We start from the raw sequence: 20,296 nt of genomic DNA on the forward strand, positions 1-20,296 counted from the left end.
TTTGCCACAGTACCTGGAGGTTGGCAACCCTAGACCTAGGCCATTGCATCAACAAACAGATTGCAGAAAAACACCCACAGTATTATCTGGATGCTGAAAGACAGGCCCAAGTAACTGCACTGGCACACACTTTGCGCGGGCAGAGGATTGGTGTGAGAATAACAACAACCACTTAGCACGGTCTTATTCATATCAACCAGACAAGAGATCTCCTTGCATCATTATACCCCCCCTTCCCCAATAGTATTAACATAAAACTATGAGCTCAGTACCAACCCCTTAAGATCTTCACAGTCCACTGCTGGCTGCACATACAGAACAATTAACAAGATCAGGCACTACTACAGAATGCAGAGTGCAGCAAGCGCACCTCACTCAGAAACTCTTGTAAAGAAATGAAGACTTGCTTTGAGCCGGCAGCTAGTTCTCTGGAACCACTCAAAGAGGCCATGATGCTGAGCCTGTTGGCAACAACTAAGGTTTGCCAGATTTCCCACACAAACATATCTTCTGATTTTTCTGAGATGGAAACAGAGACATTCTTGTGCGCTCATACTTCGTTCTACATCACGATATTGCCTGAGAATCCCCCATCCTGATTTATAGTTACAGCTCAAGACTCTTCTGGATGTGTTGCATGCTGTCTGCATTTACTCTGCAATAGCCTTGCTGGCTGGGATTCTAAAATAAAACAAGTGCTCGTTATTTGGGTTGAAAATAAGTTTTTTTTAAAGATATTGGCTGTGTAATCAAGTTCGAAAACAGCCTTACCAATTTCAGTGTGACAAATAGCAAGCTGTGCCCTATGCTGTGCCTTAGTGTGCATGTGTGTAAATGTATATGTCTGTGTACTAGAGATTAGATGGATTTGCCTACCCTACCCTATGATTTAGCTTCTAAAGAGAAGCTACAGAAAGTGATGAAACCTGGAGACAGCCATGCTAGCAGTTCACATTAGCAATATTTTTAAAGGACATCCCTACAATTTCCCACAAAAGCACAGTGATTTACCAGAAAGTGAAAGAAATGCAGAAGTCTCGTGTGTTGCCAGTTCCGGTAAATAGCCTGGCACGGCAGGAAGCAGGAAACCAGATTGTGTGACATGCTAAAACTAGCTGTCCTCTTGCTTCCACGAGAAGCCACCTCACCCATCTTGCTCTACGGCTAAATTAAACAGCAACCTTGCCATGCTTCTCGCTCTTCTTCTAGTTCTTCACATCAGTGTGCAGTTGAAGTGGAATTATGTAAAGCTAAACTGAAGAGGGACAGTCTTATGCTGCCCTCCCACTATCTTCACTCAAAGCCCTTACCTCAAACTTCCTGCTTCTGCAAAAATGTTGCATGTGGTATTCAGAACAAAACAGGTGAAAGGAACAAACTTACAAAAACAAGCTTTAAAAAACAAACACAGACTACAGTGTCTGTGTGTAGAGTAGGAAGCTTAATGCAGATTTTTAAAAAACAACAACAACCTAAACAACCTTGAAAGCTTTGTCCGTGTGTGTGTGTGTTAAATGCCGTCAAGTCGCTTCCGACTCATGGCGACCCTATGAATCAATGTCCTCCAAAGTGTCCTATCCTTAACAGCCTTGCTCAGATCTTGCAAATTGAGGGCAGTGGCTTCCTTTATAGAGTCAATCCATCTCTTGTTGGGTCTTCCTCTTTTCCTGCTGCCTTCAACTTTTCCTAGCATGATTGTCTTTTCTAGTGACTCGTCTTCTCATAATATGTCCGAAGTACGACAGCCTCAGTTTAGTCATTTTAGCTTCTAGGGTCAGTTCAGGCTTAATTTGATCTAAAACCCACTGATTTTTTTTTGGGCGGTCCAGGGTATCCGTAACACTCTCCTCCAACGCCACATCTCAAAAAAATCTACTTTTTTCCTATCAGCTTTCTTCATTGTCCAGCTCTCACACCCATACATAGTAATGGGGAATACGATGGCATGAATTAGCCTGATCTTGATTGCCAGTGACACATCCATACACTTCGGAATCTTTTCTAGCTCCTTCATGTCTGCCCTTCCCAGTCTCAATCTCCTTCTGATTTCTTTGTCCATGAACATGTGTGGAAAAGCATACTATGCTTAATTTTAAAGAAAACACTGAAACTCACACTGGGTAGGAAAACATGCATTTTATTATTCTTTATATTTCTACTTCACCTCTCATGCAAAGAATTCAGAATGGTTTGCATATCTTCCTTCTAAGCCATGAGTGTTCACTCTGCTGAACGTCTCGCAGCTGTCTGATTCGGTTTAGATCTTCATGGAAAGATCCATCCTCAAGATAAGCATACATGTTTGAAGACTGCCTGCAGTAAAAATCTTTCACCTTTTTTGACTCAGCCAGCCAGCTCTGTTGTGGTTCCTACATTAGCCTGCCTGAGAAGATCAGGAACGCTCCCACACTTCTGCTGTTCCGCAGAATGTGCAAAATGGAATTGTTCAGCAGGGTATTTTTTTATGAAGGAAATAGGGCTGCAGTAAAATGGAATGGCTCAGGGCTGCTTTTATGAAAACGTTAAAGCTGTAGTTTATGGTAGTGTTCATTGTCTTGTTCTTACTGCACAGTTTTCTAATTCCCATCCATGGCTTGAAATGTGTCCTGTCTTATACTGTGTAGTGGTTAAGAGCAGTGTGGCTAAGAGCGGTGGACTCTAATCTGGTGAACCAGGTTTGTTTCCCCATTCCTACACATGAAGCCTGCTGGGTGACCTTGGCTTGGGCTAGTCAAAGTTCTCTCCGAACTCTTTCAGCCCTACCTATCTCACAAAGTGTCTGTTATGGGGAGAGGAAGGGAAGGTCCTAAGTCACAGGTGTTTGACAGTTACTTCGTTTTCAAAGCCAGTTTGACTCTCCTTAAACAGTAGAGAAAATCGGGATATAAAAACCAAGTCTTCTTCTTCTTCGTCTTCTAATTTTGAAATCCAATCTTATTGCATTGTTTATTGTCTGTCTTACATTGTTCATATAGCATTACTTTAAAATTTTGTAATCCATCTTGAGTCTCAGTGAGAAAGGCAGACTATGATATGTCCTAAGTCAAAGGTGTTTGACCATCACTTTGTTTTCAAACTGCATCAGTCTCTGAGGCAGCCTGTCTCTGATGGACTTCCTTCCAAACTTAAGAACAAACTATGGATCAAACAGAGGCATCTTTCAGACACCAGCACTAGGCTTGTGTTTTCCTTATTTCCAGGGACCTCCCATTGCAGCGTGTTTGGAATGGTGGTTCCACATATCAGGTTTTTATCTGGACCTGGCCTTTCTGGGTGTGGCCTTCCTTCCTGGACACTATTTTCACCTTGTGGCAATTTTTTTTTTTTTTGCATTTTTGTGCACTTGCACTGTAGCAATGTTGCACTAAAGAACACCATGTGGGCCATTTGCACAAGCAGCATAGTGCTGTTTCACTTAATACCCCCTAAGCCCACCTTTGAATTGTACCATGCATACGTGCCTTGCCATTGATTGGTTTGTTGATTTCCCAACAGTGTATTCCTGAGGCACACCAGCATCCAGGACGAAAGCCTATGTGCTGTATAGAATTCCTTGAATAAATGAATGAAAATGATAGGAAAGGTAATCTGGTAATCCTTTCTTGTGCACTAGCAATATTTTGCACTATTTTCATTGATCTTTAAACTGGGTTTTTACACCCATCCACTCATAATTTCAACTAAAAAGGTACCAGTAATCCCTCTCCAATTTAGATGATTCTCATCATGTATGTCAGAAGTCCATCCCTAAACTGTGGTTGAGGGTGGCTGGGAAATTGCAGGATAGGGTCCCCTGAAGCAACTGTATCACTCAGTGATTGGCATGACAGAAGTCTACCCCTCTCCTTTACTAGTAGTGATGTTAAGGTTGTTTGGAGGGGGTATCTTTACACAGGAATGTTAAACATTTCAGCATTGGTTTCAATCACTCAGTATGTGATTAAGCTCTGAGTGAAAAAAGCAGGTTGTGGGGAATTGCTGTGCCTGCTGTTGTGTGCAACAATCCTCTTGTATGCGAGTCACATTGCCTTGGTTTTTGTCCGGCACTATAGTGCTATGCAACTGTGACCACGGATGGCCATTCACTCAGCAACTCTTTTGAAGCAATTGATGTTCTGATGGGAGGTACTGAATGCCTCCTGAACTTTCTCCTCCCCACAGTTCAATAGCAAGCCTGTGTTCTCCTTTTCTCTCCAGGAGACCCCATGCAGTCCTCGCAGGACTGCCTTTCAACTGTATGTTGGAAAAGACCCTAGCATGCAATGCACCCAGAGCCTAGCTACAGTGTTCAGATCTGCTCTTTCAGAAGGAATCTTCCCTGGGGGCACTAATGATTTGCTGCTTGTTCCCAACCAATCCAAAGGATTGATTAGCACATACACAGTATATATTGTTCTGATATATTTCCAGCTTATCTATTAAAAAACAACCTGTGAGTGCCACTGACTGTGAGGTGAGGTGGGTGGAGCCTTGAGAAATGGGGTTCTAGCTGGAGATCTGCTATTACAGCTGATCTCCAGCCAATAGAGAGCAGTTCATCTGGAAAAAATGGCCACTTCGGCAATTGGACTCTATGGCAATGAAGTCCCTCCCCTCCCCACCCTCCTCAGGTTCCGTCCCAAAAACCTCCCGCCAGTGGCTAAGAGGGCCCTGGCAACCCTAGGCAGACATCACAGACAGGCAAACATAAAATCAGAGCAAAATCAGTTTCAGGAACAGTGGGGAAACTTTGGAGGAGAGAGGGGACAGCAAGGGATATGAAATGAAGCTGTGAGGAAATGCTAACAACCACAACCACCACCAGTACCACCACCACCATACAGTAACAAAAGGAATCCAAACCACAGCAGTAAGCCTGTTTGGAAGATGCCAAAGTCAATCTAGTCCAGCACTTTGTTTCCAACAGAGGACAACCAGATGTCTCTGAAAAACCCCAAAGCAGAGCAAGATGCTAATAGCCACTCCTCTGTAGCTTGCCTCCAGCATTTGGTTCTCAGTGATATAATGCCTCTGAATACTGCATTTACCTGTCATAGCAAATACCCATCAACAGACCAATCTTCCTCTTTGAATAGGTTTCCCATATTAGATCAGGCTCTTGCTGAACTATTAAATCATAACAAAGGGCAAAGTGGGCCTAGAGTTACAAAACAGCATCAGGAAATGGACAATCCTGCTTAAAGCAACAGCTTCCTCTAGTGGAGTTCAATATTAGTATTCATTTAAATGGGTTAGAGACATTCAATAGTCACAACAATGAAAATTATGTTAAGAGTGAAGCAAGCATGAAGGGTGCTTTTATAAACAGACCCTAAACTGTTTTCAACTAGATATGGATGGTAACAGTACAATCCTAAACAGAGTTACGCATAGGGTTGCCAACCTCCAGGTAATTAGTACAGGAGCAAAACTGTGTATAACAAAGTGCAAAAATATTTATGAGCTACCACATAGCATCATACATAGTGACAATCTATCATCAAACAGTCAAAATCCATAGTTCATGGCATATCCTGGTACATTCCTTCTAAAGTATGCATAAAGCAATATCCAGCTGGTATCTTCAATATGTGTAATCACAGTAGAAATATGACCCCAAGCATCTGAATAAGGGAAGTGCTGTGGCTCAGTTTGTAGAGCATCTGTTTGGCATGCCGAAGGTCCCAGGTTCAATCCCAGCATCTCCAGTTAAAGGGACTAGGCAAGCAGGAGAGCTGCAGCGGGTCTGAGTAGACAATATTGACTTTGATGGACCAAGGGTCCGATTCAGTATAAGGCAGCTTAATGTGTTCAGTGCAGTAATTTTATGCCACATCTGATGGAACATAAAATGACTGGAACACATACAGAAGCTGTATTTTAGAAATCATGTTATCTGCAGAATAAGAAAACATTAAATGTTAAAAAATTATTACTTTAGACGTGGAGCTGTATAAGAAAATTATGGACATCTATGGTTTTATGATCCCATAGAATATATAAAAGATATATATTAATAATGTTAGTTTAGGCATCTAGAAGTATATTCTTAGGAAATAAATACGACAGAATGAACTAAACTGATAAAGGGTTTTTTGTGACCTGCACCCAGGGGTTTGCAAGAGGGATGCAGAGATTCCTCTTGTCCCACTCCTTTATTCCTGGGACTCCTCTTTAATTCAAATTTCACTAGGAGAATTTCTAATGATAATCAATAATTAATGAAAAGGGCAAGAGCCCAGTAGCACCTTAAAGACTAACAAAAATATTTTCTGGCAGGGTTATGAGCTTTCGTGAGCCACAGCTCACTTCTTCAGATGCAGCTAGAATGTGAATCCGTCTGTCTTTAAGTAGAGGAGAGTGGATTCAGACAAGCATCAGTATGTAAATGTTAACAGTATGTAAATGCGAATAGTGAATCCCATCACGCCTGCTATTCACATTTACATACTGTTAACATTTACATACTAATGCTTGTCTGAATTAACTCTCCTCTACTTAAAGACAGATGGATTCACTTGCTAAGCTGTATCTGAAGATGCGAGCTGTGGCTCACAAAAGCTCACACCCTACCAGAAAATATTTTGGTTAGTCTTTAAGGCGCTACTGGACTCTTGCCCTTCTCTACATCTGTCTTTAAGTATAGGAGAGTACTTCTATACTATACTAAACTTAAAGACAGATGGATTCACATGCTAAGCTGTATTTGAAGAAGTGAGCTGCGGCTGACGAAAACTCATACCCTGCCAGAAAATATTTTTGTTAGTCTTTAAGGTGCTGCTGGACTCTTGCTCTTTTCTACTACTGCAGACAGACTAACACGGCTACCCACTGTGAATTATCTTCATGGAAGGCCCCACATTTAGCCGTACAGAATGGAAATCCATCATCCTTGTGAAGAAACTTGCACGGGTACAGACAGACATCATTTTACTAATGCTTGTCTGAATTCACTCTCCTCTAAAGACAGATGGATTCACATTCTAGCTGTATCTGAAGAAGTGAGCTGTGGCTCACGAAAGCTCACACCCTGCCAGAAAATATTTTTGTTAGTCTTTAAGGGGCTACTGGATTCTGGCCCTTTTCGACTACTGTAACATTGTAGTCCGCTTTTAATTTAACCCGCAGCATTCAATCTGGGAAGATTAAAGATTACTGTTAACATTTACATACTGATGCTTGTCTGAATTCACTCTCCTCTACTTAAAGACAGATGGATTCACATTCTAGCTGTAGCTGAAGAAGTGAGCTGTGGCTCAGGAAAGCTCATACCCTGCCAGAAAATATTTGTGTTAGTCTTTAAGGTGCTGCTGGACTCTGGCCCTTCTCTACTACTGCAGACAGACTAACACGGCGACCCGCTGTCAATAATAAATACTGCGCATTCATTTCATTCATTCTCTTCTGTGAAGCATTGGTCACGCGCCAGGCCCCGGCGTGCTGAGCCACTGCCAGCCGTTTCCGCGCCGAAGCGACCCCAGTTCAAACCCGCCGCGACCAATCGGCGCAGGGGAGCGCTCCCAGCCGAACGGCGGCGGCGAGGCCCCGCCCCTCTCGGGGCAGGGACGTCACTTCCCGTCGTTGGCTGACCCCCACCCACACCTCCCACTTCCGGCTGTTCCCCGGCCAGTCCCTGCCTCTCGCTGGCTTCGCCGGGGCGTCACAGGAAGCGGAAGCGTTTTTGTTTTGGTGGTGCTAGGCAATGTGGGAAGGCCGTCGGCCTTGAGGGAGGGCGGTTGGGGGTTGGGAGGGAGAGAGAGAGGGAGAGAGGGAGGGAGAGAGAGAAAGGGCGGCGGTTCCGGTAAGGGGGAGGGTTTTTGCTGTGGCCAGCGATGGGGAGCCTGGAGAGGGCCAAGAGGCGAGGGGGTTCATCCGCCCCCGGCGCGTCCCTCGCGGCCCGCGCTCTCCCTGCGAGGTATGTCGCCGCTGTGTGAGTGTGTGCAAAACGGAGGGCTTCCCCCCCCACCCCCAGGCCGTGCTCGGGGGGGGGGAGGGGGTGGTGGTACCTGCACCTCGCCACTTGGGATGGGGCTGTGGCTCAGTGGTAGAGCCTCTGCTTGCCACGCAGGAGGTCCCAGGTTCAATCCCCGGCATCTCCAGTTAAAGGGACCAGGCAAGGAGGTGATGTGAAAGTCCTCTGCCTGAGACCCTGCAGAGACAAGGAGAGGGGCCCTGGCTCAGTGGTAGCGCATCTGCTTGGCATGCAGGAGGTCCCAGGTTCAATCCCTGGCATCTCCAGTTAAAGCAGGGGTGGGGAACGTCAGGCCCGGGAGCCGTATAAGGCCCTCAAAATCATTTGGTCTGGCCCTTCATGGGTCCTGGCAGATCTCTAGCTCAGAAGGATGCTGCCGTGCCTGAATCTCTTGGGGACAGCAGAGCTCAAAAGCGAGTCGCTCTGTGTGGCAGACACTCAGAGCCATCTCCCATCATGCCTCTTGGCTAAATGTTTGACCAAATATAGCAAACTAATTTTTAAATTCATAATTTTGTATGACCCCCAAATGATGCTATAAATATCCAAATGGCCCTTGGCAGAAAAAAGGTTCCCCACCCCTGAGTTAAAGGGACCAGGCAAGGAGGTGATGTTAAAGTCCTCTGCCTGAGACCCTGGAGAGAGGGGCCGTGGCTCAGTGATAGAGCATCTGCTTGGCATGCAGGAAGTCCCAGGTTCAGTACCCAGCATCTCCAGTTAAAGGGACTAGGCAAGTAGGTGATGTGAAAGTCCTCTGCCTGAGACCCTGGGGAGAGGGGCCGTGGCTCAGTAATAAAGCATCTGCTTGGCATGCAGGAAGTCCTAGGTTCCATCTCCAGTTAAAGGGACTAGGCAAGTAGGTGATGTGAAAGTCCTCTGCCTGAGACCCTGGGGAGAGGGGCCGTGGCTCAGTAATAAAGCATCTGCTTGGCATGCAGGAAGTCCTAGGTTCCATCTCCAGTTAAAGGGACTAGGCAAGTAGGTGATGTGAAAAACCTCTGCCTGAGACCCTGGGGAGAGGGGCCGTGGCTCAGTGATAGAGCATCTGCTTGGCATGCAGGAAGTCCTAGGTTCCATCTCCAGTTAATGGGACCAGGCATGTAGGTGATGTGAAAAACCTCTGCCTGAGACCCTGGAGAGCCGCTGCCGGTCTGAGTAGACAAGACTGACTTCGATGGACCTTGATGGTCTGATTCAGTATAAGGCAGCCACATGTGTTCATGTGCTCTGGCGCCTGCCGCGTGGCTGCCTTAGGAGACTGACGTGAATGGCTTCCTTTTCTCAACACACCCCCACCCGCACCCCGTTCCTCAACCTGGGCATCATGATACCAGCATGCCTTCTCTGGTGCCTGTGCTCGAGACCAGCGGTTCTCAACCTTTTTTGCTCCGTTCCCCCTCCCCCCTTTCGCCATCGTTCAGAATATAATTCTCCCCCCCATTCCCAGATTAAATGCTGCAGATTAAATTAAAAGCGGACTACAATGTTACAGTAGTAGAAAAGGGCAAGAGTCCAGTAGCCCCTTAAAGACTAACAAAAATATTTGCTGGTAGGGTATGAGCTTTCGTGAGCCACAGCTCACTTCTTCAGATACAGCTAGAATGTGAATCCATCTGTCTTTAAGCAGAGGAGAGTGAATTCAGACAAACATTAGTAAAATGTCTGTCTGTACCTGTGCAAGTTTCTTCACAAGGATGCTGGATTTCCATTCTGTACGGCTAAATGTGGTGCCTTCCATGAAGATAATTCACAGTGGGTAGCCATGTTAGTCTGTCTGCAGTAGTAGAAAAGGGCAAGAGTCCAGTAGCACCTTAAAGACTAACAAAAATATTTTCTGGCAGGGTATGAGTTTTCGTGAGCCGCAGCTCACTTCTTCAGATACAGCTAGAATGTGAATCCGTCTGTCTTTAGAGGAGAGTGAGCTCAAGTGTCTACTTAAGTGTCTAAAGCCCCACCTGGCCCAACTTATTTTCTAAAAACACTTGGTAGGCTCCAGGAGCCCCATGGCGCCGAGTGGTAAGCTGCAGTGCTGCAGTCCAAGCTCTGCTCGACCTGAGTTCGATCCCAACGGAAGTCGGTTTCAGGTAGCCGGCTCAAGGTTGACTCCGCCTTCCATCCTTCCGAGGTCGGTGAAATGAGTACCCAGCTTGCTGGGGGTAAGGGGAAGATGACTGGGGAAGGCACTGGCAAACCACCCCGTAAACAAAGTCTGCCTAGTAAACGTCAGGATGTGACTTCACCCCATAGGTCAGGAATGATCCGGTGCTGGGGCTCATTTCTAAATACACAGAGGATCATGCTTGAAATGTCTCTGTTTCATGTAATTTAATTTTGCAGATATTTTGGTATGATGTTTACTGCTTTGAATATTTTAGTAACTTGGCAGCCAGTGTGGTGTAGTGGTTAGTGTGAAGACTAGGATCTGGGAGAATCCAGATTTGAATCCTTATTCTGCCATGGAATCTTTCTGGGTGAGATGCTCTTGGACTAACTTGCCTCACAGGGTTGTTATGAGGATAAAATGAAGTAGTGGAGAATGATGTAAGTCACTTTGGGACCCCATGGGGACAAAGGCAGGGTGTGAATTAAAAAAAAAGAACTTTAAATAATGACATCATCTAATCTGATGAAAATAGGCAAGACTTTAATTTTTCTTTTTCAATTTCTTACAGCGCAAAAGTGTTCTAGTTGCTGCAAAGACTGGAATTCCTCTCATGGCTGTGATTCAAGCTGTCTGAAGGCAGAGATTCTTGGAGGGCTATTGCTGTTTCTGCATTTTCAGTGTCTTCTCAAACACAATTAACTTTTGTATTTTTCTTGCTGTTCCTGCTCCTACAGGTTTGTTGGGACACCGTTCATTGCAAGCAAATACAGCATGGCTAGGAGAGATAATTGGTTCATTTCACGGTCTTTGTGTAATATGTTTTGACAAATTTTAACAGACCATAAACCAAGAGAGGCCTTGTTTTAAGCCCTCTCACTGCATGTGCTATCTGAAGTCTTAACTGTTAAAATGGTCATTTATTCAGAGAAAGTGACCACTTTCACCCAGTGTCTTCAAGATAGATAAGTCTGCTTTTCTTTTGCTAGCTTTCTTATCAGTTGCAGCTATGGCAGCTGCTACAATAGTTCACGACACTTCAGAAGCAGTGGAGCTTTGTGCTCCTTTTGGGCTTTACCTTAAGCCCATTACAAAGATGACAATCAGTGTGGCACTTCCTCAATTAAAGCAGCCAGGGAAATCCATTTCAAACTGGGAGGTGATGGAACGGCTGAAAGGAATGGTGCAAACTCACCAGTTCTCAACATTACGGATTTCAAAAAGCACCATGGATTTCATCCGCTTTGAAGGAGAAGTAGAAAATAAGAGTTTGGTCAAATCCTTCTTAGCTTGCCTGGATGGGAAGACTATCAAACTCAGTGGCTTCTCAGACATTTTAAAAGTTCGTGCTGCAGAGTACAAAATTGATTTTCCTACTCGACATGACTGGGACTCCTTCTTTCGTGATGCAAAAGATATGAATGAGACTCTGCCGGGAGAAAGACCTGACACTATTCATTTGGAAGGTTTGCCTTGTAAATGGTTTCCACAGAAAGATTCTGGCTCAGAAAAACCAAGTGAAGAAGTTCTTATCAAAGTGTTCAGTAAGTTTGGGGACATACGTAATGTGGATATACCCATGCTGGACCCTTACAGGGAAGAAATGACAGGCAGAAACTTTCATACTTTCAGCTTTGGAGGCCATTTGAATTTTGAGGCTTATGTTCAGTACCAGGAATATGCAGGTTTCATCAAGGCTATGAATGCTTTACGTGGAATGAAACTGATGTTCAAGGGGGAAGATGGCAAAGCGGTGGCTTGTAACATAAAGGTGAGGTCCTGTTGTGCTGTTCATTGTTGACCTCTGTGGTGAAACGGTTGCATGTTGTTCTGTATATTCCGAGAATCTGGTATTCGTTCTGAAACACTGTTTTAGGTATATATTCTGTTGATTTCTTCTTTCAGAAAGTTGGTTTTATTTCACTGTGTCAATTCAATCCAACCCTTTATTACCATGGATCTTTTAAGTACAGTAATCAGTCATTGAAATACAGTATTTAAATGGTTACATGTTTATTTATTTTTCGTACTTCTAGCCCTCCCCAGGCCGGGCTCAGGACGGGTTACAACATTAAAATTTTACAATATAACAATTATATATATATATATATATATATATATATATATATATATATATATATATATATATATATATATATATATAAAACCATAAAACAACCCCAATTAATATAAAAGGTGGTCGCCGTATATAAGTGCTTACTGTATCCACCCTCAAATAGATAAGCTGGGGGGTGGGGGGTTAAAATAGTTAAAATCTGTAATTCTTAAAGTGCTGTGTAATCCGTTTAATAAAATTTATCTCTATGGAGGGGCTTGACGCAGCGCTCTTGGGGGAGGTTTCCAATAATCTTGCTACCATCATTGTTATATGCGCGCTATTGTCCCTTAATAGATAGCGCACTATGCCCACATCTGGGCTAGACTATCCTTAAGTAATGGTAGCAGAAATTTTTCTCGCGGGAGCTCATGAAGATCGTAGTGGGATAAGACATGGGCTACCGATTTGGGTTGTCTCTTGGTGCAGACACAGAGTCTCTCTTCATAAGGGGTTTTAGTGTATCTGCCTCTAGTCATTGCTGTCGAAAGTAGATTTAAGCGAGCCAGCATAAACTGCCGTCTTAACATTGGAGAGGTCAAGTTTGAAAAATAATCTGGTACCTTATCTCGAGCCGGAAAAATGCCAAAAGTCAATGGTGAGCAGGTTCTTATAGCATTTCACTGTGTCATTGTCAGGGACACGTTATAGGGATCATATTACCAGTGCTGAGAGATCTGCACTGGCTGCCCATTTGTTTCCGGGCACAATTCAGATTCCTAATTCTTGCCTTTAAATGGCTTGAGGTGAGGGTACTTGAAGGACTGCCTCCTCCCATATTGCCCAGCCTGCCAGTTAAGATCTACCTCTAAGGCCCTGCTCTCTGTGCCCATGCCTTCAAAGGTGAGGTGGACAGCAACCACAGACAGGGCTTTTTAAGTAGTGGCACCTCACTTATCAAATGCCCGTCCCCGTGAGGCTCATCTGGCACCTACGTTGCTTTCTTCAGGCCAAAATGTCTCTGTTCATCCAGTTGTTTAAGGGTTAATCTTTTTGGCTTAGTATGAAAACTGTTTTGCCATAAACTGTGGTATTTATGGTTTTTGGCTTTTTGGTTTTTTTATTGCTGAGCTGGATTTTTAATGTGATTTTAATATTTTTGAATATTTTTTTTATTTTGTAAGACACTTCAGGCAGGCTCCTGGAGAAGCAGCATAAATATTTTCTAATTAAATAGTTCAGTGTTACAAGTAGTTTTCTTTTGCACCTTGTAACAGAAGTCTGGCTATGTTTGCTTTATTTACTTGGAATTTGTAGATTACCTTTCCATAAATATGGCTCATGACAGTACCTATAAAGTGGGCCTCCCTAAAAAAAAGTCATCCCAACGCGTCGTGTAAGAGAGATTCATATGACATTGTCTACTGGTACATAACTTGTCCAAGAATCCTTTGCAGTTTCATTCCTGTTGATCCCAGTCTGGAGCAAATGTGATCCAGAGCTGTGGAGAGCATGAGTCTCATTCTTTTTTTTTTCTTTTTTTTTGAGGTTAGAGTTCTCCTTTATGCACATGGAATGTTTTCTTCTAACAGAAGAGAAATCCTTGCACTTCCATATGTCTCCTTAAACATTTGCACACTGACCAGAGCCAGAGGAATTGCTTTCAAAAACACAAGAAGATATGTTTTGTGTAGCTGATCAAGGCTCCATTTTCTTAGAGTTTTCCTTTTCTAGGCTGCCCTGTCCCACACACCCTGAAACGCTGGCTGTGTTATAGGCCCTTTTGTCCCTTTTGTTCTTGCTACTGAACCAAAGATAAGTGAGAGCACTGTGAAGCTTGTCAGGTTTTGTTTTCTCAGTCCCATGTGAAGGACCTTGGAAGTCATTTTGCTGGCTTTAGGAGAGTCGGTGTGGTTAAAGAACAACTGGAGTACAGTATTTCTAGAAGATAAGAATAAAAATCATTATTGTTAAAGAATGTACGCTAAGAGTCCCCTAGGCTGTTATTAATATTGCATCCTAAAAAGTATGTTCAATTAAAAAAAACTGTATGTGAACTTCTAAGCATTAGTATGAATACTTTCTCCTATGTTTGTAAAGGTTTCATTTGATTCAACAAAGCACCTGAGTGATGCTTCAATTAAGAAACGTCAGCTTGAAAGGCAGAAGCTTCAAGAGCTGGAAAAACAGAGAGAAGAACAAAAACGTAAAGAAAAAGAAGCGGAGGAAAGACAAAAAGAGGAGGAAAGGTAGACTTTTTATCTATTCATAACAAATTTCCAAACATTCCTGTACTCGTAAAATATTTCATACTTTGGCATATCCTTAAGGGGTTGATTGCTAGTGAGAGTAGTTTGAACTGTACATATATATTCTTGACCTTATTCACGAAAGCTTAGTTTAAGGATTCTGATGCAGGCAGATGAAAATTGGACGCCTGCTTTTGGAAATTCTTCCCTTCATCTGCTGAAAAGCACGGTAGTAGGTCTTTGGGTCTTGCTTGTAGCACTGAAATACATCTACGACCTGTTCTTGCTCTTCTGGCTCTATCGATTTATTAGCTCACGCCCTCTTGGAATGCCGCTTTTATGAGGAACTTTGATCTCTCCCCTTTTAACATATAAATCTAATGCCTCTGTCTGACATAATGCATTTTTTACTAAGTGACAGGGATCCCAAGGCTACATTGTCAGTGGCAAGATTTGTTTCAGTCCTTATATTCCTCAAACATTAGATATATGCTGCTCAAGATCAATGGATCAAGGAGCTTCTGAGGGATAAAGGAAAGGAAATACATCTACCTCGGAAAATAATTTAAAAACAGGAGATTTCTCCGCATATACAGCTAGAAAAAAACACAAACTTTTTACCTGTTAAAATGAGATTAAATTGTAATGTTGTTGATGAAAATATTGGAAAGCTGTTGGAGGCCTAGCATAAACATCTCAGACTACTGAGGTGACAAAAGGCCTCTCTTTTTTGCAAAATTACTTCAGAGTGGCACCACTGGTATTGTGCTCTTCTAAGTGGCACGAAGATTGCAGTTTTGTCCATTCTCTAAATTTCTTCCCTTTTATTCCTCAGGATGTTTGCTAATGTGTTAGGAGGAATAAATTTTAAAGAACTGTGGGAATTAGGTGTGGAAGGATTAAATGTAATATGCCACCAATAGAATGACTTCCAGACTCTAAACCAGTGGTTCTCAATTTGTGGCCATATGCCCCCCCCGGGGGACCCCAGGATATTCCAAGGGGGCCACAGGTGAAAATTGCATAAATGGGCCACAGCACGAGACTAGGGGGCCACAGAGTGAAGTGAGAAGTGAAGAAAACACTGAGAAGTTAAGAAAACAGAGAAGTGACTGAGAAAACGAAAACAAAAATACAATTTGTACCTTCAGTGGACTGAAAACCTAACACATGACTTTCTTCATTGCACTTCTATGCATCGTTTGCAACTTGAGTTTTGTATCGCTGTAATCTTGTGCAGCGGTGGTAGAGGCTTTGTTCTCCCTTGTATGTGAACGTTGTTGTTTATTAGTGTGTTGTATTCCCTTTTTGTGGGGTATTTTTTGTAAACTTCTTTATACATTTCTTTGTAAATTTCTTTATAAATTCTTCTTTGTAAATTTCTTCTTGTTTATGCTTCTTTGTTCCTTGGCTATTTACAAACAAAACATTTAAATAGCTACCTTTCTACTGGTAGGACAGGGGGGCCACAGGAAGGAAACAAGGTCGGAACGGGGCCACTGCTCTGGACCATTGTTTGTAGTAGCGTTTTATGTATCCTTTATAGTACAGAAGCATTGCATCTCACTGTCTGCAATACAGACTTATGACTTTCTTTATGAAAATCTCACCCAATTAAATGTAATATGCCACCAGCGTACAGGGTTTTCACAGCGTACAGGGTCTCTTTTAAGTTAGCTTTGTGCCACATTGAAAATGTGTGGTCTTCTATGCGAGCCTGTCAAAACACACAATGCATGCTTCCCATATTTCATGGTACTGAATGTGGGCAGGTTGGTTTTGGTTTTTAGATGTTTTAGGACAGAAGACATGTTTAGAAATCCTCCTTTGTATTCTGAGGTGGGGTCCTACTTCCATCCTTCACTCTGGTATTGTGTAGCGGTTGCAGTCTTGAAAACATTTATATGAAGCAAAGTTCCGTTGAAATAGGTGGACCTTAAACCTCAAGCGAATGTGTACACTGTTCCAACATGAATGTGTAAGTCGTTTCTTTGATTGCAGCATCCAATAAAACCTGAAGTTGTGTACCTGTTGTGACTTATGTAATATGCCTGTTTAGGAAACAGAGGGAGCTTGAGGAACTGGAAAGAGAAAGAAAACGAGAGGAGAAGCTGCGTAAGAGAGAACAAAAACAGAAGGATCGTGAAATTCGTAGAAACAAGAAAAGGCTGGAAAAAATGCAAGCCGAGGAGCAGAAAAAACTGCAAGAAAAAATAAAGCTAGAAGAGAGGAAGCTTCTTTTAGCTCAAAGAAATCTTCATTCCATTCGACTAATTGCTGAACTGCTGAACAGAGCCAAGGTAAGTTTTTACAAACCCAGTTTGAGCAAGTTTCCGTGTACAAGCCACCTTAAAACAACTAGTGTATCACTTCTCCTGATTTCAGGCTTTTCAATGTTCATAATTTGTAGGTTCCGTTCTTGCTCGGTAAAGTGTCGGTGGCCCTTTGCTTTTGGCATTGAGTTGCTGTGAATTAGGCAAGCGACCCTCTCCTCCTGTCTTCGCACTTTTTCTTGTATGGAAAGCAAGTAGGCCTCTGCCCCACCAACACTTATAAAGCTGAACCAGATACCCTCATGTGTGCTGCAGTCTGTGCAGATTTGCTGCTGGGGGAACTTGCAGTAGGTCTGCAGCTGGGTGACTAGGATCAACTCACTCTCCTTAGCATCTCCGCTGCAACAGTATCTCCAATGGGGATAGTGGCCTGGTGTTGACATGGAGAGGGAACAAGCTAGGGCCGGCATGCCAGCATCTCAGAGCCCATCCGATTGCTAAAGAGGCTGATTGTTGCTCTAGGTGAGTGCTTGCGAGAAGCAGAGGACTTTCATTGTACTGCTTTCATATATAAGGGTTCTCAGTCATCAGGCTTAGGATGTTGCTGGGGCACAAACCGTTTAATGTGTCTCAAGAGCTTCGTGCGGCTGCCTATACATTTAAAAAAAGGTAAAGGTCCCCTGTGCAAGCACCCGGTCATTCTTGACCCATGGGGTGATGTCAAATCCCAACATTTTCTATGCAGACTTTGTTTACGGGCTGGTTTGCCAGTCCCTCCCCAGTCGTCTTCCCCTTACCCCCAGCAAGCTGGGTACTCATTTTACCGACCTTGGAAGGATGGAAGGCTGAGTCAACCTCGAGGCAGCTACCTGAAACCAACTTCCGTTGGGATCGAACTCAGGTCGTGAGAAAGCTTTGGACTGCAATACTGCAGCTTACCACTCTGCGCCACGGGACTCCTGTGCCTATACATTTAGGACCTGAATAATATTTATCAAATGGCTACAATCCAAACAAAACCTCTTAGAAGTGAAATTGAGGAGAATAAATACCAAACTCACTGCGTTTTTATTATCCTCAAGTGCCTGAGGCTTCTGGAAGCTGGCACCTAAGTTGTTTGTATTACCAAACAATTGACTGCATTACAAACCTTTATTGTTAACCCTTGATCAGTATAGAATAGAATGTAGCTGAAATAGTCTGTTTCAACTTGACTTTTTGAACACTGTCCATTGTGGTGATTCTGTTTGCCTTGTGGCAACTGTCTGAGCGGAGCCTGCCTTTGCTTGTGGGATTGTATTAGTAGTTAGGAGTGAAAACCAGTAATTCTTATAATGCAGTATTTTTCTCCTTTTAAGGAAATAATTGGTTGGTTCCAGTGTACTTTTTTTTGTTCAAGCTCTTCCTTACTATGGCCCCTGACCCACATGGCTTTTGTCCATGTGGCTTAGTCACATGGTCCCCAGCATAGCCTTTGTGTTTGGTCAGAGGAGACGCCCTCCATCTTTTTTCACCTGCAGAAAAGCTGGTCAGATCCTCCCTGTTATCTCCAGGTCCTTTCCTGATAAGTTGTCCCTTATAATGGTTGTCTGAAACTATACAAGGTTGGCTTTGGCCTAAAGTGAGCATGTTTTCATACAGATGTTAATGTCTCTCTCCTCTTCCTTCAATGTTCTTAGGCAATAAAGCTTCTGGAGCAAGAACACAATGAGGAAAAGGTCCGCCTTCAGCAGCTGGAAGAGAAGAGGAAGCTGCAGGAAGCCGAACTCCGTCGTGTAGAGGAAGAAAAGGAGAGAGCCCTTGGACTGCAGAGGAAAGAGAGGGAATTGAGAGAGAAACTTTTAAGCAACCTCATGAGTAAGAAAATAGAAGCAACCCACTTGGAAAGGACAGAACTTAATTCTCCTCCTCTGAAAGCCATTGAGGGTGTTTCCCACTGTGTCACATCTACCTCAGCCCAGTCCAGCTTGGCCAGACCCATCCAGTGCTATCCAAGCAGCATATCACCTAATGAAAGCATCAGTCCTCAGCTGAAACACCTAAATGGAAGCTTTCATGAGGCAGTTCACATCAACGAACCGAAGACTAATATCAATAAGAGAGAGACTGTTTCTGAAGAAAGTAGCTCCGGTGTCCTTTCTTGCATCCCCGTAAATCAGCAATGTAAGAGCACCTCCGAATCTGAACAGAACCCGTACAAGAAGGAACTGTTGACTGAACAAGGCAAGTGTAACAGAGAACCAAGTAAGGGGAAGAGTCATTCGTCCAGAGATGTGCATAACCACCATAGTAGAGAAAAAACTGAAAAGAACAGACACAGGAGGGACGTAAGCAGTGAGGATGAAAAATACAGAAAAGATAGACACCACCATAAAAAATATGCTGCAAAAAGCAACAGTCCTTGCCAGAGAAGCTTGAGTCGAGAACACACACGAGAGAGGCGATCCTTTAGTAGTGACAGGGAGCAGGATAAAAGAGGATGGAGTCATGGTCACAAGAGCACAAGCAAGAAGCAGAAACACCAAAAGAGATCGTTGAGCAATCAAAGAAACTCTTGGAGTAGGTAATTAAAATTACGTAGCCTTTTTGTAAGGGCTATCTCAGGCAGGACTGGAATGGATCTCTGTGGGAGAGGGGGGAAGAAATCTGATCAGTTATTTTACCTGAATATAGTTTTATGGAGCCAAGATGCATATAATGACACATTTTTTTTGTGACTTCTAAACTGCCAACTGTTTGCTGGCTTACTACAGTACCATATATTCTGAACATTCTTGCTCACACTTTCACTGACTTTCCTGGTTTTCGCTTCTTCCACTGGGTCCCTTTTTAAGATTCACTCACAGCAGTCTCTTCTGTAGAAACTGGCACATGTATATTTCAAGAAGGAAACATGAACTTGACAAGTAAAAACATGCTTGACTAATGTGAACACAACGGCTCAGTGCGGGATGTTTTGCTTCCTGGGTCCGTGCTAGATGCAACAATAAAGGCAAACCTATTTTCATTAAGTGCTGCGATGCCTTCATGACTCTTGAGGAATACATATTTCATAGCGTGATCTAGAGCCCAGCTGGTCATGGTGTTTGATGCTATTAAACAATGTTTCAGAGTTCTATTCCACTGGGGGGGGGGGAATCACACTAGGATGTTAGAGCCTCAGTGAAAGTCCATTTGGGGCTGCTGTAGTTTTAATGTTTGACTATTTTGTTCATACTGTTGGTTGAAATACCTCTCTTCTTGCAACTGCACAGACATTTGTCTTTTGAAAGAGGGGCCTTCCTGCTAAGTTATTTTTACTTGTAATGTTCAGGTTCAAAGTTGCTATTTCTCTTAAGTATGTTTATAATATCTTTGCTTCTGGAAATGAAGTTCAGGAATTTCCAAAAAAAACATGGCCGTGCAAAAACCAGCTTTTTTTTTTTTTTTACCATCTTATGGTAAAAACACAAAAGCCATTGTCAGTGAACCCAAACTGTTTCATATTTCAGTACATTAAAGATTGTACATTTACTGCATTAAATCAGATTTCATTTGTGTGTGTTGACTGGGTTGTACTGATAAACTTTAATACAAAGTGGAAGTAAAGTTGTTCACAAGAAGATAATGGAAGCCTAGAAATATTTCGTGGAAGCCGTCTCATGGTTTTTTGTTGCCTTTGCAAAG

The 20,296-nt window shown here is 43.2% G+C and overlaps 1 protein-coding gene and 1 non-coding gene across 2 annotated transcripts; both read left to right on the forward strand.

The window, feature by feature from the left end:
* The first annotated feature begins 8,006 nt into the window (after positions 1 to 8,006).
* TRNAG-GCC (transfer RNA glycine (anticodon GCC)) lies at positions 8,007 to 8,078 on the forward strand. Its single transcript has one exon. It is a non-coding gene; the product is annotated as a tRNA-Gly (tRNA).
* A 2,967-nt stretch (positions 8,079 to 11,045) lies between these two features.
* Positions 11,046 to 19,261, forward strand: AKAP17A (A-kinase anchoring protein 17A). Its single transcript, XM_056862011.1, has 4 exons — positions 11,046 to 11,823; positions 14,209 to 14,357; positions 16,417 to 16,657; positions 18,310 to 19,261. The coding sequence occupies exons 1-4, from the start codon at positions 11,062 to 11,064 to the stop codon at positions 19,195 to 19,197; spliced, it is 2,040 nt and encodes a 679-aa protein (XP_056717989.1). The 5' UTR covers positions 11,046 to 11,061; the 3' UTR covers positions 19,198 to 19,261.
* Positions 19,262 to 20,296: the final 1,035 nt, after the last annotated feature.

The sequence above is a fragment of the Euleptes europaea genome, chromosome 16, assembly GCF_029931775.1.
Source record: "Euleptes europaea isolate rEulEur1 chromosome 16, rEulEur1.hap1, whole genome shotgun sequence".
NCBI classification, from domain to species: domain Eukaryota; kingdom Metazoa; phylum Chordata; class Lepidosauria; order Squamata; family Sphaerodactylidae; genus Euleptes; species Euleptes europaea.